At 25.3% G+C, this 16,095-nt stretch overlaps 2 protein-coding genes across 2 annotated transcripts; both read right to left on the reverse strand.

Annotated features, from left to right (window-relative positions):
• Positions 1 to 7,561: 7,561 nt before the first annotated feature.
• Positions 7,562 to 10,465, reverse strand: LOC100575556. Its single transcript, XM_029485722.1, has 8 exons — positions 10,440 to 10,465; positions 10,152 to 10,262; positions 9,489 to 9,569; positions 9,187 to 9,309; positions 8,424 to 8,567; positions 7,967 to 8,178; positions 7,765 to 7,869; positions 7,562 to 7,695 (listed from the first exon to the last, which is right to left on the reverse strand). Exons 1-8 carry the CDS (start codon positions 10,462 to 10,464, stop codon positions 7,594 to 7,596), a joined length of 903 nt encoding a protein of 300 aa, XP_029341582.1. The 5' UTR covers position 10,465; the 3' UTR covers positions 7,562 to 7,593.
• Positions 10,466 to 11,568: 1,103 nt separating this feature from the next.
• LOC115033194 lies at positions 11,569 to 14,273 on the reverse strand. The gene is made up of 8 exons (XM_029485349.1): positions 14,208 to 14,273; positions 13,149 to 13,311; positions 12,899 to 13,074; positions 12,748 to 12,822; positions 12,551 to 12,648; positions 11,963 to 12,040; positions 11,685 to 11,893; positions 11,569 to 11,573 (listed from the first exon to the last, which is right to left on the reverse strand). The coding sequence occupies exons 1-8, from the start codon at positions 14,271 to 14,273 to the stop codon at positions 11,569 to 11,571; spliced, it is 870 nt and encodes a 289-aa protein (XP_029341209.1).
• Between the last annotated feature and the right edge of the window lie 1,822 nt (positions 14,274 to 16,095).

Consider the following 16,095-nt stretch of genomic DNA (forward strand, 5'->3'; position numbering starts at 1 on the left):
AGATACAGGTATTAAATGTTTATGTTTAAATAAGTTTACTAATACAACTTGGTTATAGAATACCTTAAAATTATTTACGTTGAGTTTTTCATAAATTAAAATAGAGTTTGTTAGGAAAGGAAGATTTAATAAATATTTAATGACACCATTTATTGTAACATATAGCTTATGTAGAATGCTATTAAAAGCTCTTCCCCCAATGGATATACCATATGAAAAAACAGATTGTACTAAAGCTAAATAAATAACTCTAATATATATACCTGGATTCATTAAATACATAGAACAATTTCCGTAAAATACCATTTATATAATTTACATGACTATCCCATCTAAATCTATAATCTATTATTAAACCAAGATATTTTAACTCATTGACTTTTTCAAGTTTTACACATTTTGGATCACATAGATTTAAATTAGGATTACATTTAAGAGAATGAACAATCAAATTGTGTCCATGTAAAACATAACTAAAAGAAAAATTAAAACAAATAAATTTAGATTTTAGTAAATTGAACTTCAAATTATTCTTACAGAACCAAGCGTATGCATTATTTAAAATATAATTTGCTTCATGGTACAGCTATCGACTGTTGGTTCAGATATAATAAAGCCGTATCATAAGCAAAACTTATGAAATCTGTATTAATATTTATATTTATATTCAATAAATCATTTATAAAAAATATAAACAACAGTGGGCCTAGGACTGTTCCCTGCGAAACTCCACAAGTTATGCCTCTTGCTTTGATAGTACAATCATGTACTTGAACTATTTGAGTTCTTTCACTTAAGAAAGATATTAATAGATGAATAGCAACTCCACGAATATCTGAATAATCGAGCTTTTTTTTAGCAATAACTCATGATTTACGAAATCAAAGGCTTTTTGCACGTCTAGAAAAATTTCCATTACTTTGTAATTAATATCAATATATTCACGAACAAAGTTATCAAGATGAAAAAGCGCATCAGTTGTTGACAAACCAGTTCAAAAACCAAACTGTGAGTTTGAAATAAATGAATTTTTTTTAAGATAATTTAATAAACGTTTTTTAATACATTTCTCGAAAATTTTTTATACAGTTAAAGATGTGAGATAGGTCTATAATTTCCACATGATAATTTATTACCTGATTTAAATAAAGGAATAACAATATATTTTAAAAGCTAAAAGAAATTCACCCGTTAATAAAGACTTATTAAAAACTAACGATAATGTTATAGAAATAGATTTTGAAATTTTCTTAAGGATGTAGTTTGTTAGACCATGTTCATAAGAAGAATTATAATTTTTAATATTCTCAATATACCCACTAATCTCTTCACTACTAATTGGATTAAGAAAAATACTGTCATTGCTCTGATTTTTATCATTAAAGTTAACTATATCAGAATTCATATGTTCTATTCCTAAATTGTTTCCCACGTTTACAAAAAAGTCATTATGTTCATTACAATTTTCAGTATTAGATTCGTTGACAATTTCATCTTTGTTTGTAATTTTCTTAATTTTATTTGTTTGCTTGCTCGATTTACGTACGATTTAATTTATAACTTTCCATATTTGTTTACTGTCAGATTTATATTGTTCTAATTTATTTTGATAGTACATTATTTGTATACTTAATAGAAGTTATAACGCCAGGTGTAATCCATGCTTTTGTATTTAACAATTTGTTTGGTTTAATTTTATCACTAGAGAAAGATGAATATTTAATAAATTCTTCCATTTTGCTATTAAAATTATCAACCATAGTGTCTACGTTTGAGGTATTAAAACAAGAAAGCCAGTCTTCAGTTTTAACTAATAAATCTAAATGATTTTGCTTAAATTCAAATTATTAGATTATGAATTATGATTATTATGATTATTATAAATTGGAAATACTATAGCTATTGCATAATGATCTGTTATGTCACATCTTAATATATATAGAGAAATTTTAGTCATATCAATATTATTAACGAATATATGATCAATACAAGTTTGAGAATAGCTATAGTTACTCTGGTATAATTATTTATACATGATAAGAATCCATTAAAAGCCATAATATATAGATACTCATTACTAATTTTTGAATTTTTCATAATATCAATATTAATATCTTCACAGATAATATTATATAAATTTTTTTTACACAATCTAGATAAGAATAATTCTAAATTATTGATAACGATATCTTTATCGTCATTGGAAGATCTATAAATACAAATTAGATGGAATAAATCATTATTTATCTTAAGAGTAATATGTAACGAATTGCAATTTTTTAGTACTTGCTTATAAACTGTTATTATTTTTAAAGATTCCCTTACCAAACAGTTACGCCATCACATTTATTTAATGTTCCTAACGAGACCAGGTTTCACGCAGTACGATAACACTAAAATGATTATTTACTGAGCCTAATAAGGCTAAAATGTGCCTTAATACAACTTATATTGATTTGGAAAACGGAGAAACTATCATTAGTCAAAGGTATATCTACTAAAGAAGCAACATACATAGAATTTAAAATATTATCTAAAATAAGCATATTATTAATATTCATTTTAGAAATTAAAATTTATCTTAAAATATTTTGACATTATAAAAATACTAACTCATTAAATCTTATCGACGTCTTCAAGTGACCTAATTTTTACAATATTAGAATTTTCATTTTTTTCTCACCAGCATATCAGAATTGGATAGCCAGATAAATTTATATTGTTTACTTTTAGCCGCTAACCTGGTTTGAGAAAATTGCATCCTTTTGAATTTTGTTAGTCGCTCATTGATGAAAACCTTTTCTTTTGCCCATTTACTATTTATCATATCCGTAGTTATCGTCAGATTACTTTAAATCACTCTCGAAGTTTAAAATCAAATCTTTCTTCTAGAAAATGTCTTCAGACGTTCAGAAACAAAAAAAATAAAAATATATAAAAGTACATAATATGAACATTATCCTATTGGAACAATATAGTAATATAGTATATTGTATAATATAATTAATATTATGTAATTTTATGTTATAATCTTAAAGTAAGATTCTTTTTTGGTCATTTTTAAAATACATTTTTTTTGTCTTTGGCCCGATCTACCACATGGCCACAACCAACAAATGAAAATATTGTGCTAAAGGTATTTCATAAAAATTAGACAAGTGCATGGAGACGGTTTGTCAGCCTAAAATATTTTATATTATGTTTATATTGTAATTATTAATACGGTAGCAGGTTAAGTTTAATTATTATTTGTTTATTATCATATTTGTATACTTTAGAAGTCTCAAATACTCAAAAACAATATTTTATGAATATAACACACAACTAAAATCCTTCTTCTTCGTTTAAACATCTAATATCGTCCAAATTTTAAAATAAAAAACCATTAAAAAATGCGGGTAAGTGGATGTCGCTCTGCTGTACATTAGGTTACAAGTTGGTCAGAGTATAATGGATTGTATTTAACTTGAAATCAATGATATAATATCATTATTCTTTATATAAGAAAAACGATTCTGAGTGGAGACGGTATGGCAATCTAGTTTTAAGATATATTATATGTATACGTATCTATGGTATTAAAAAAAAAATTGACCAATAATAGGTATCTATAATAAATTCCAAATTAATCATATCACAATATCAATCAGGTAACGCGTTATACATCAACAACAAACCGTGGTACTATCATAGATATATAATAAAAACACTTTAGAAGTTTCAATTACCCACAAATAATATTATACAATCATTACAATTACAACAAAATAACTAAAATAGTTATTCCGGGTTTTTTAATATGTAATTTCATCAAATTTGAATTTAAAATTACTATAAAAATAAACTGTGCTTATGTATTTCTTAGAATTTTTGGCAACAGAATTAAATATTTAAGTGGAATCTATTTTTAAATTTTCAATCCTTAGATATAAACATTCTATACATTTTTAACTACAAAATAATTATTCAATTTTAAATTTGATAAATTTTGTCAACATTTTAACTTAAAATGCTTATAAAAAATAATTGTTATATTAATTGCTTATGTATTTTTAATATTTTTCAACTGCCAATGTAAAAATATATCAGGAGCGTTGTATTACATTTTTACACTTTTTAGCCAAACAGATAAAACTTTATTGATATTTATAGAAAAAAAAGAACTAAAAAAATTGAAAACTGACAATATTCGTAAACAGCTCAAAAAGAGTCAAATTATTTTCAACATTTTATCGTGTATAGAAGATTCTTATATAAACATTCTGTGAAATTTTCAAGTATCTAAAGTCATTGGTTTTTCAATTACAACAATATAAGAAAATCATTATATGAGAAATCGAGTGAATATCAAATGATGTAAAAATATAAATTTCAAACGCTCATAAAAATTTAATTTTATTATCTTGTAGATATTTTTTTTTTTGAAAAAGGTAGATTATCCTATAAGGAATCTTGTATTACATATTAAAATCTTAGATTTAAAAAGAAAATTTTTTACGAATTCTTAACTCAAAATAATTTGCCAATTTTCGTGATTTTTCCATATTTTGTCAATTTTTGAACTTTAAATGATAATAAAAAAAAACTGTGAATAAGGATTTTTAATATTTTTCAAATGTCATTGCAACAATATAGTAGGATAAAATAATAAGATAGTAATATGCCACTTTGTGAAACACCTTAAAAGAAAAAAAGTTCCAAATAGTTCGGCCACTGGCCCCGGGGCCTATTGTTATGATTTAACGAGGGGCCAGGGGATTCTACGCACCCCTAGCACCCCCGGTTGTCGCGGCACTGAGTGGGTCATTGTATAATGGTTGTATTAGACTTGAATTCAATGATATAATATCATTGTATAAGAAAAACGATTCTGAGCGGAGACGGTTTGTCAGTCTGGATATTTTATATTTTGTTATTATTTATTTTATCGTGTAAGTCGAATTAATATTTAAATATTATAATTTTTTATTCGTGTCTATGGTGATAAACAAAGCGTTAGAAATTTAAGTCCCATTTTTAGCGATTTTTCGTAATTTTCCGGTGGTTTTCCCCGTGGCATTAAATAACTATTTAGAAAAAATGACCTCTCCAAAGTACCATCTTGATCCAATTTGCTAAAAGATAAGGTACCATATTATATTGAAATCAAAACACTCCTTCTGGAAGAAATTTTGTATGCAGGATATAAAAAAAAAAAATAAATAAATAAACACCATTGTAAAAACAATAGCTTCTTCGCTCCGCTAAGAATCTAAAATTGAAAATTGAAAATGTCCGCAAACAGCTCAAAACCAAACAAAATAATTTTAAAATTGTGAAGTGTTTAGGAAATGCTTATATAAACATTTTAAAAATTCATGTCCCTTAGGTCTTTTGTTTTAGAGTTACATAAAAATCCCAAGTCATTTTTATCATAAACTGTTTTTCCTTAATTTTTCTTTCGTGTTTTCCGGCTCTATTGAAGACTGCTGGGAAATTTTTAGTTTTGACCCCCTAAAGTACAAAATAGATTCATATATTTATTATGGTTGTGATTTGTCTTGTTATTTCACATAACACCACAATAATATTTCTGTGTATCGGGCTATACCAAAAGTTGATTAAATGTTAAATTGTTAATATAATAAATTATTATCTATTGTCGCCCGTCGCCCAGGGCAGGGTCGGCCTGACGATTTGCGCGGCCCAGATCAGAGTAGAATTGTGGGCCCTCAAATGTCATTACGCATTGTCGCCAGTTGGCAGTGGAATATATTTAATATTATGATAATATATACTTAGGTAAAGGGGAACCCCGTAAATAACGTAGAAAAGATAAATTCAAACGCTCATAAAAAATTAATGTTACTTTCCGGTAGATACATATATCGAGTGAATATCAAATGATGTAAAAATATAAATTACAAACGCTCATAAAAATTTAATTTAATTATCTTGTAGACATTTTTTTTTTTTTTTGATAAAGGTAGACAAACATATTATGATGCATATTGTATTACATTTTCAAATCTTAGATCCAAAAAGAAAATTTTTCATGAATATCTAACTCAAAATAATTTGCAAATTTTCGTCATTTTTACGTATTTTGTCAATATTTGAACGTAAGATGATTATAAAAAAAAATTTTGACCATGGATTTTTAATTATTTTCGTCCGCCTTTGAAACAATATAATAGGATCCTTCTATTAAATTGTCAACTTTTTAAACGAACAAATAATATTTTATTGATATTTATAGAAAAAAAAATAAAATTGAAAATGTCCGTAAACAGCTCAAAATAAATCAAAATATTTGGAAAATATTATGGTTTATAGAAAATGCTGATATAAATATTCAATCAATGTACCTACGGTCATTTTTATAAGAGTTGCACCAAAAACCAAAATCGATATTTTCGAAAACAGATTTTGTGTAAAAATTACCGTTTTTCCTTAATTTTTCTTTTGTTTTTCACGGCACTTTTGAAAACTACTAGAATATTTTCACTTTTGACTTTTTTACAGAGGAACGATAAAAAACCGTCACGACACACGTTTCTATGACATCGTTGAACAATATAAACCAATATTAGTTATATTTATATAATTTATAATGAGTTATTTTTATCGTCAATACATTTATTATACAACGGACTATACCTAATGTTACTAATAGATCATACGCCACCGCGATTGATATCTATAGTATGGGCCACGAAAACGTTCGGATGATTCTAGCACCTCCAGTGGCCCGTACTGTATATTTTTTCTCGTGCAAAACAGTTTTTTGTATGTCGTATATTTGTAAGACGCAGACAACATATGCGGGTGTAGCGACCTCTTAATATTATTATAACATTATGTTTTATTAGGTACTATATTATATATATTTGAATAGTTTTTCCACTCATTTTAATTTGTTAGTGGTATATATTATTATTCATATTTATGTTAATTTTTCTTAAGAATTGTAACTATAATATAAGAATAAGCATAAATTATATTGGCAATACTAAATTATGTTTAAATTATACAATATTATATTATCTATTATATTCTAATATGTAGATTATAGAGTCCATTAGCTTATTATTCAAACGGCGTACGATACTCATTAATTTTGTGTAAGACTAGAATGTTTCATATGTGAACATGTGACTCGTTTGCAGTTTGTGTATGTACTGGTATAGGCAGCAGATATAAGAATGTCAAAATCAAAAGTTATAACTGACATCTATTGTTATTTGCTCTTTGCCAATAACATGCTTTATATAATATAATAATGAATATGTAATTGTGAATATGTCCACATATTTTTTTATGGTATACCTCCTATATATTCTTTATATTTAAAAATTAAAATTAATAATTACCACTAACTATCAAATAATTAACATACAAAATTGGTTATTAAATAAAATACATTTTAAATATGTAAAATTGATGTATATTTAAGATTGAATAATAATTCTGTTCGAATATTATTTAGTTTAATAAACCGACAAAATATGTACCTAAGTATTAGGTCCTAATAGTATTTCAATATTAATTATTTATATTTATTAAAATTAGTTAATAAATAAGTTAATTAATTTAATTTTAAATTTATTAAAATTAAAATAACTTTTGGATTTCATCATTAAGAGACACACCGCTATCTACTTCTTTCAGTTCAACTTCTTTTCTATCCCATGGTCCAGGATTTTCATCGTATTCCTATGAACACAAAATATAGTTTTAAACTATTAAAAATATTGAGCTGGTATACTCTTTAAATAAACATACCATAACATATGTGTTTCCTTTCAATGAAGATAGATATCGGTTTATTTTAATATTTGAGTTCTTGCGTACACCAATAAGAGAAACTCTACGAACTAGTGTTGGTATCTAAAAAATATCATTGTAAATATTACAAAAAATTTGGTTAGCCATATCAATAATTAATTTTCTTAAGGTAAATTGTATTATTATATTTTCTACTCACTTTTTTTAATGAAACATAGTTGGGCAAAGCAAATATGTTTTTAGAGGGAATCATAAAAGTTTCCCCAAAATCAATTAAGACACATTCGACGTTATTTGTTTTTTCAAAATCTTGCATCAAGACCCTAGCTCTATAAATCCCTCCGTTATTCATTGTAGAATATACTGCCACGAAATCGCCAGTCTTTACAGCTATTGGTTTGTATTGTTCACCTATAAAAATAAATATTCGTATACACTATAATATGCATCAAAACAAGTTCAGTTTAATATTTACAAAGTAAAATTTCTAAACCATTAGTTTTAGTTTTATTAATTATAGGCCCTGGTATTATGCACTTAAGTATTAGTTTACTAAATTACTTGAATTTACTTTGTTGGAAAATTGCTTATCACATTATTTTTTTTTTTTTTTTTAGTTTAAGAAATAATATATATTACTGAAAATTGAATCTTACTATTTTCTCCTTTTAGCCGGTCCAAAACATTTTTAAATTTTTTATATAATTTTATTTTTCTCACATAAATATTATTGACATTTTTTCCAAATAAAAATTCAACATGATCACCACTTTTCCATTTATTTGAAACCCTGTTTGAACCTGAAAATGGAAATACATATTTTATTAATAATTTTGTAAACAATTGAAAGATACACTATGAACAATGAACATAATATATTTAGATAATTGAGAATTCAAAACATATTTTTTAGGTTCTATCATACCTACAGTAATAGTGATATATGTAGAATATTATACTTTTGAAAACAACGTTTCCACCAAATTTTTTTTATAATTAAGAAAACCTGAATTTGTTATATCTTTGAAGTTTATTCATTAGTTGATTGATAAAAATAGGGATATTTGGAATCGATAATAATGAGTTGCTATTTTTAAAAATTACCTACGTTAAATTGTACATATAAAAGAAATAAAGTTGCTATGCAATATAATAATTTTTGAGTTTTCCAAGACATTAGTAAGGCAAGGTAACGGGTGGGGTTGGAATTTGAATTCAGTGATCAACAATTGCACACAAAATAATGTTTCTTAGCAGAGATAGGATGTCAACCTCTATTTCAAACATTTAGTAACATCGCTCATAATCTAAAATATCTTACATTGGTAATCAGTTTAATATTAACTATACACATTTAAATTTATTCTCTTACATAAATATTGCATTCAATAATTTATATAACTGTAACTGTATATTTACCATTAGTAGAAAAAGCGGTATCGCCAGTTCTCAATTCAATATTCGATATGACTTCTAGTTCTGGTTTGTTTATCAACACTGTCTCGTTTTCAGTAATATTTTGTGGTTTTTCATTAAATTCTTCTACAAATTAAAAATATTATTATGAATTATTGAAATATTTTTTATCTCTTAGTACAGGCAAATGTTTAGATATATAAAGTAATAACAATTTAAATAGATATTATTTACTCAACAAATAAAAAAAAAGATGGATACTAGAAATTAGATAATAATACTTTAAAAATATTAAATACTATTACCAGTTTGCGTTGATGTACATTTCATTAAATAATTAGAGTGCATATAAGATCCATTTTCCATCTCTTTTAACTTCACATTTTCTAGAAAAAAAATAATAGTAATAGTGATGTATGTAGAACACTATATTTTTGAAAAAAATGTTCCCACAAACTCTTTTTATAATTAAGAAAATCTATATTTGTTTTATATTGAAGTTTATTCATTTGTTATATGATAAACATAGGGATATTTGGAATCGTTAATAATAAATTACTATTTTTAAAATTTACCTACGTTTAATTGTGCACATATATACTGTCCAAATTTATTAGTCCTTTAATATAACCAATCAATTAGTCAAAACAATTAATTGATTTAATTGAAATTTAAGAAATAAAGTTGCTATATAATATAGTAATCTTCGAGTTTTCCAAGACATTAGTAAGGCAATATAATGGATGGGTTAAATTTGAATTCAATGATAAACAATTGCATATAAAATAATGTTTCTAAGCAGAGATAGCATGTCAACCTCTAGTTCTAAGAACATTTAATAACATCGCTAATAATCTAAAATAGCTTACATTGGTATTGATTTTAATATTATCTTTACATATTTAAATTAAATCTCTTACATTAGTATTACATTCAATAGTTTATATAATTATAAATGTTATATTTACCATGATAAGTATCAATCATCAATTCAATATTTGATATGCCTTCTTGTAAACTTGTGTCAGTTAACACTGTCTCGTTTTCAGTAATGTTTTGTGGTTTTTCATTAAATTCTTCTACAAATAAAAAATATTATTATGAATTACTGATGTATTTTTTTATCTATTAATACAGGCGTAAGTTTTGATTTATAAAGTGATAAAAATTTAAAAACATATTATCATTTATTCAACAAATAAAAGATAGATCTAGAAATTAGATAATAATACTATAATAATATTAAATAATATTACCAGTTTCCGTTGATGTACATTTCATTAAATAATTATAATTAATATATGATCCATTGTCTATATCTTTTAGCTTTACATTTTCTAGACAATTTCTAGAATTTTCATCGAACTCCTAAAAACAATATAGTATATATATATATACAATTAAATAACATTTTATTTTAAAATTATAATGAACATAATTATAATATCTATAAGACTTTATGTAAAATATTATTTGAACTAAAAATATTTGTATTCTTATATGTTATAAGTAACAAATAATAATAATAAAATTGTATAGCATCAATCCTTGCTATTGTGATAGATTATTATAATTATTATTATTATTATTGCTACATTTAATTCATTATATAAATGATTTTTTCTTATTAGTCTATTAATTATAATTACAAAATAATAAGATTCATATCTTTTATTCAAACAATTTTAAATAGGTATAGTATACATTACGTACAATCATAAATGGCTTTCCAACATTACAAAATGTTTGGAAATAACCCTCAATTTTTTTTGTTATTTGTATGTCTTTTAAATCACTGAGTCCTATTTTAATAGCTATTCCAGGCTGAAATTGAACAAATAAAAATAAATAGAAATAAAGATTAGACTACACATTTATAAATAGTAATTATATTTTTATTGTAAACTGGAAAACACTCTTGACTTAAATTATGGTAATAATAATTCATAGAATAAATTTATTCATAACAAAACATAAATCATTAAAAATGAAATTATAAATTAAAAGTACAAGAAAAAATACCTTCTTCAATTCATCAGCCAATTCATAAACAACATTTGATGGAACGGTTTCAATGTTGCCAAAATCGATGTAGAAAACATCATAACTACCTTCATTATTTTTTAATATTTTTCCTCTATAAAAGCCATCAATTTCAGATGAAAAAACTTTGACCAAGTCTCCCTCAACTGGATTATACTTTAGTATTTTATCTAATAATAAAAAAATACATGTATAAATTAATTGTTTTGTAGTTTATTACATAAAATAATTGCGAATATCCAACTATGGTACTATTGGTAATCTCGAACTATCTATTGTTATATGAAGACTAAACTAGTTAGTATAACAACAATTTTGATTATAAAAATGACGTTTTAAAGGTTATACTGAAAATATTTTTAAAAATATGAAAATTTTGGAATATATATTTTAAATTTACAAATTTCACAAGTTATTTTTAACAATTTGACCAGTAAGAAATATACATTTATTTTTACCTGTATCCATAGTTGTGTTTAATACGGTATCGTAATCAACAAAATCGTAACCGCCATTATTGCCACATTTTATAGCTTTTCCAACATACAAACAAGTAAAATCTTTAAAATAAGTCAAAATGCAAATATCCTCATTTTTTAATGGCACATTGTTCAGTTTTTCTTCGCTAAGGAAGCTACCTTTTCTGAAAGTTCTAGATAAATGTAAGCTGTAAATATAAATTTTTCTATGAACATATTAATCAAGTAGTAATTTGACACAAGATAATTATATTTACCTTGATTCATTAATATCATGGCCGATGGTCATATTATATTTTACACTTATAATGTTTGAATCTTTGGTAGAGTTAAGGCTAAAACAAATGTAAATATTAATAAATTAAAGAAACTTGGGATTAAAATAAAGGCATAATGTAAACTGAAAATGAGTTGTAAGCCCAAGAACCTTTAGAGTAGTGATGCCTAACTTTCTTTTGGCAAAATTCATAAAATTTCACCTTTGATCACCAATTATAAACATTTATAAAATACTTAGAATATATTAATATTTGTACATTATTTCAGCCTAATAAATGGTAGCAGGTTTTAAAACAGGCTTTATTGCTATAAAAATGTACACAGAGACGTATTTAGGAATTTTGCGCCTCAGGTGAGAAAAAAAAAACTCCCCTCTCCCAACCTGCGTTTTTCAGCTATATGTGTATTCTTATAAAAAACACATGACAGTGAAACCACTGTATTCTTCGCTACACTCATAATCGGAAAAGTATATTAGGTTATTAATAAACCGTGATTCCAACACAAATAATTTAACGCACAAGGTATACATAAAAAATTAATTTATATTAACGTTAATTACTTACTCTTTTCTTGATTCTAATAACTGGTTTCCATTAACACAATTTTCCAACTTTATATCATTACATTTAATATCAACAAGAACAGCTCCTTCATATAGATTCTAAGAAGAAATAAATAATTATAACAATAATAGTAAAATATACAACAAAAACTAATAAGTATGAATATTAATAGCTATAAGTTATAACTCAATATTTACACTCTCTGACAGAAGGGGTTTTATTGAAAATGTTGTTTTCTTCGGTATAAAATCTTTGAATGTGACTGATAAAGCCTAGAATACAATAGTTGTTTAACATTAAGTGAATAATTAAATGTAGGCGTTTAAAATGTAAATGACTTTTACTTACTAATGGTTCATACATAAAATAATATGGAAGAACAAACAGATTTTCTAATTTAGTTTCATAAACAGAGCCATAATCAATTAATTCAATTAGGGTATTGTCAGTTACAAATTCATTGAAACTAATTAGTTTACCTCTGAACCTTAATAAACACAGAACATAATTTATAAAAGTAGACACTTGTTGTATGTTGTGTATTATATAATTTAAGTACATTATTTCTTAATTAAATACTAAAAAAATTACCATTTGCCTTCAATTTCAACAGCAACTATTTTACATATTTCAAATTGTGTAACTTTATCAAATAAGCTACTCTCTAATGAAATTGATTCCATGTCCTTTTTTCGCTTTTCCATATTTTTCTTTGTTGTCACTACGTACACATTTTTCAAACCACTTTGAATCAAATGAACCTATTAAAATAAAATAAATATTATAATCTTTAATATTAAAAAAAAAGTATTTTATTGATATTTAGTTCAATTTTAGACATGTATGTGGTATTTTTTGCATACTAAGTATTATTTTTTTAAGATTTATCTAATTTTTAACATATTATTATACAGGCACAGACTGATGAAAATCTGCAGAGGATGGTACATAATTTGATGGTAATTGTGAAAAAGGTTAGGACTTATTAAAACAAATGTAGCAATGGATTTTTGTAAAGATCTTATTTCTGTGCATTATTAAGCCGTTTATATAGCCTAAACGTGGGTTTAGTAAACTTTGTGGGTTTCAGAATTAATTATTTCATAAGCGTTACATTAATAATAAAGTGAATATAGAATAAATGGCTTTTTAAACTGCTTATCCTTATTCCCTATTGGTTCTTAAAAATGTATTTTTTACGGTTATTATAGTTATTTTTGAAATAATAGATCTACGGTTTTATCAGATAACAAGGACTAAGGTATAATCGTGTAGACTAGCATAATATGTTGAAATCCACTTTTTTTTTATTCAAAGAATCATAGAGAATGACATAATAATATATTATTATATATTTGTAAATATTGTGTTTAATGTTTTTTTATATAAGGCAATATATGAAATATGGTTCTTCAATAATTATATATACATAATTCTGCATGCGTACCTATTGCATTTGTGTAAATCAAAGACTGTAGGCCACCACCGTTTAAAAATTATAATGAGCTACATAGGTTTAATATAAACTATTTGAAACAATCCTTGTACAATGATTAGGTACACAAAAGTAAAAATGAATAATAAATATCTAATATTAATACCCTCCATATCAAACATTCAAAAGTAAAAGCACAACTATTATAATTTATGAACATACCTCGGTCCATGTGTTCAAAGGCAAGAACTCCAAAACTTGTTTGGACGTAAGAGGAGTGAAAGCCATTGTTATATACGTTTATAGTAATTTAATTAAAAATAATGATATTTTTAACAAAAATAACCAGGTTCACTCGTTCAAAATTACGAAAGACGTGACTAATTAAACGCAATCGCAATATTTCAAAAAAAAAAAAAAAAAATGAAAATGTTTAGTCGTTGCTAATCGCTAAAATCGCGAACACGAGTTTGCTGCGATCGTCTGAGATATGATAAAGATTATCGGTACCACGATTATTATCAGTGATCCAGCATTGCCGCCAACGTGAAAAAACATAAAAAATTATTTACAGTGATGTCCATGTGGCTACTATCTCGCTGTTCTGTGCACGGACAATAAAATCGATTTCAAAATTCTGATTGTTCAACTCCTTTTTGGTGTATCACGTACTGTGGAAGCAATGTATTTTGAAGTATACCTAAATTATATTATATTTTAATGTAAAGCCATCCCGACTGGTTTTAAATCATTAACTTGTTTTAAATTTGATACATTAATTTGACGTTAACTAATATAAGTATAGGTATGTAGTAAGTAAGAATTACAAAAATTGAATGTATAAAATATAAATGATACATTTTTTTTTTTTGCTCATGAACTATACTTTTTTATCGTATCTTTAAAAGCGGGGTCTGTCCAACTGTTGCAAAAGCCCGGGGCACGGGCCGAGGACCCTGCTCGCCATTTCCTAGGGCGCGGGGTGACTTTGATCAGCTATGCTGCAGATGACCTAAATATAAATTTTATCGTTTTATTGATTACTACAAATAACAGTACTGTCAACAATTATTAATTTAACTTAAAATTAAAAAATATTACAGCAACATCGATCAGCAGAAACATAATAATACAATTCTTATCTTAATGTTGTTTTTTTTTAAATCTTTTTAGGGTTTTATTGCCTTATTTCAAAATTTACTATGCTTTTTCTATAGTATTGTAAGTGTTGCAGCCGGGATCGAACAATAATAGACCGTGCGCCCGCGTGTATCCACAATACTTTACATCGCATGAAATAATATAATAATTTCACGACAGGTATGCCTGCGACCTGCTTAAGTCTACGTGAGTAGAGGTGTGTGTAGTTCGATCAGCAATGAGCGAAATTGCCGTGCAAATACTGATGAAATACGTCTGAAGTGAGTGTGTACATGTGTATATCTGTATTGAGTATATGTGTGTGTGTGTGTGTGTACTTATATTAGAATAAAATGTCAACACGAATTTACGATATTAAATATAATAATATAATATAATAAATGTTTCAATATACACAATAAACAAATGTTATGGCCCTTTTGGCCCAACAGTCAATTACAAAATAATAAGATTCATATATTTTTTCAATCAATTTTAAATAGGTATAGTATACATTACGTACAATCATAAATGGCTTTCCAACGTTAAAAAATGTTTGGAACATATCCTCAATTTTTTTTGTTGTTTGTATATCTTTTAAATCACTGAGTCCTATTTTAATAGCTATTCCAGGCTGAAATTGAACAAATAAAATTAAATAGAAATAAAGATTAGACTACACATTTATAAATAGTAATTATATTTTTATTGTTAACTGGAAAACACTCTTGACTTAAATTATGGTAATAATAAACCATAGAATAAACTTATTCATAACAAAACACAAATCATTAAAAATGAAATAATAAATTAAAAGTACAAGAAAAAATACCTTCTTCAATTCATCAGCCAGTTCATAAACAACATTTGATGGAACTGTTTCAATGTTTCCAAAATCAATGTAGAAAACATCATAACTACCTTCATTATTTTATAATATTTTTGCCCTATATAAACCATCATTTTCAGA

Source organism: Acyrthosiphon pisum, chromosome X (assembly GCF_005508785.2).
Source record: "Acyrthosiphon pisum isolate AL4f chromosome X, pea_aphid_22Mar2018_4r6ur, whole genome shotgun sequence".
NCBI classification, from domain to species: domain Eukaryota; kingdom Metazoa; phylum Arthropoda; class Insecta; order Hemiptera; family Aphididae; genus Acyrthosiphon; species Acyrthosiphon pisum.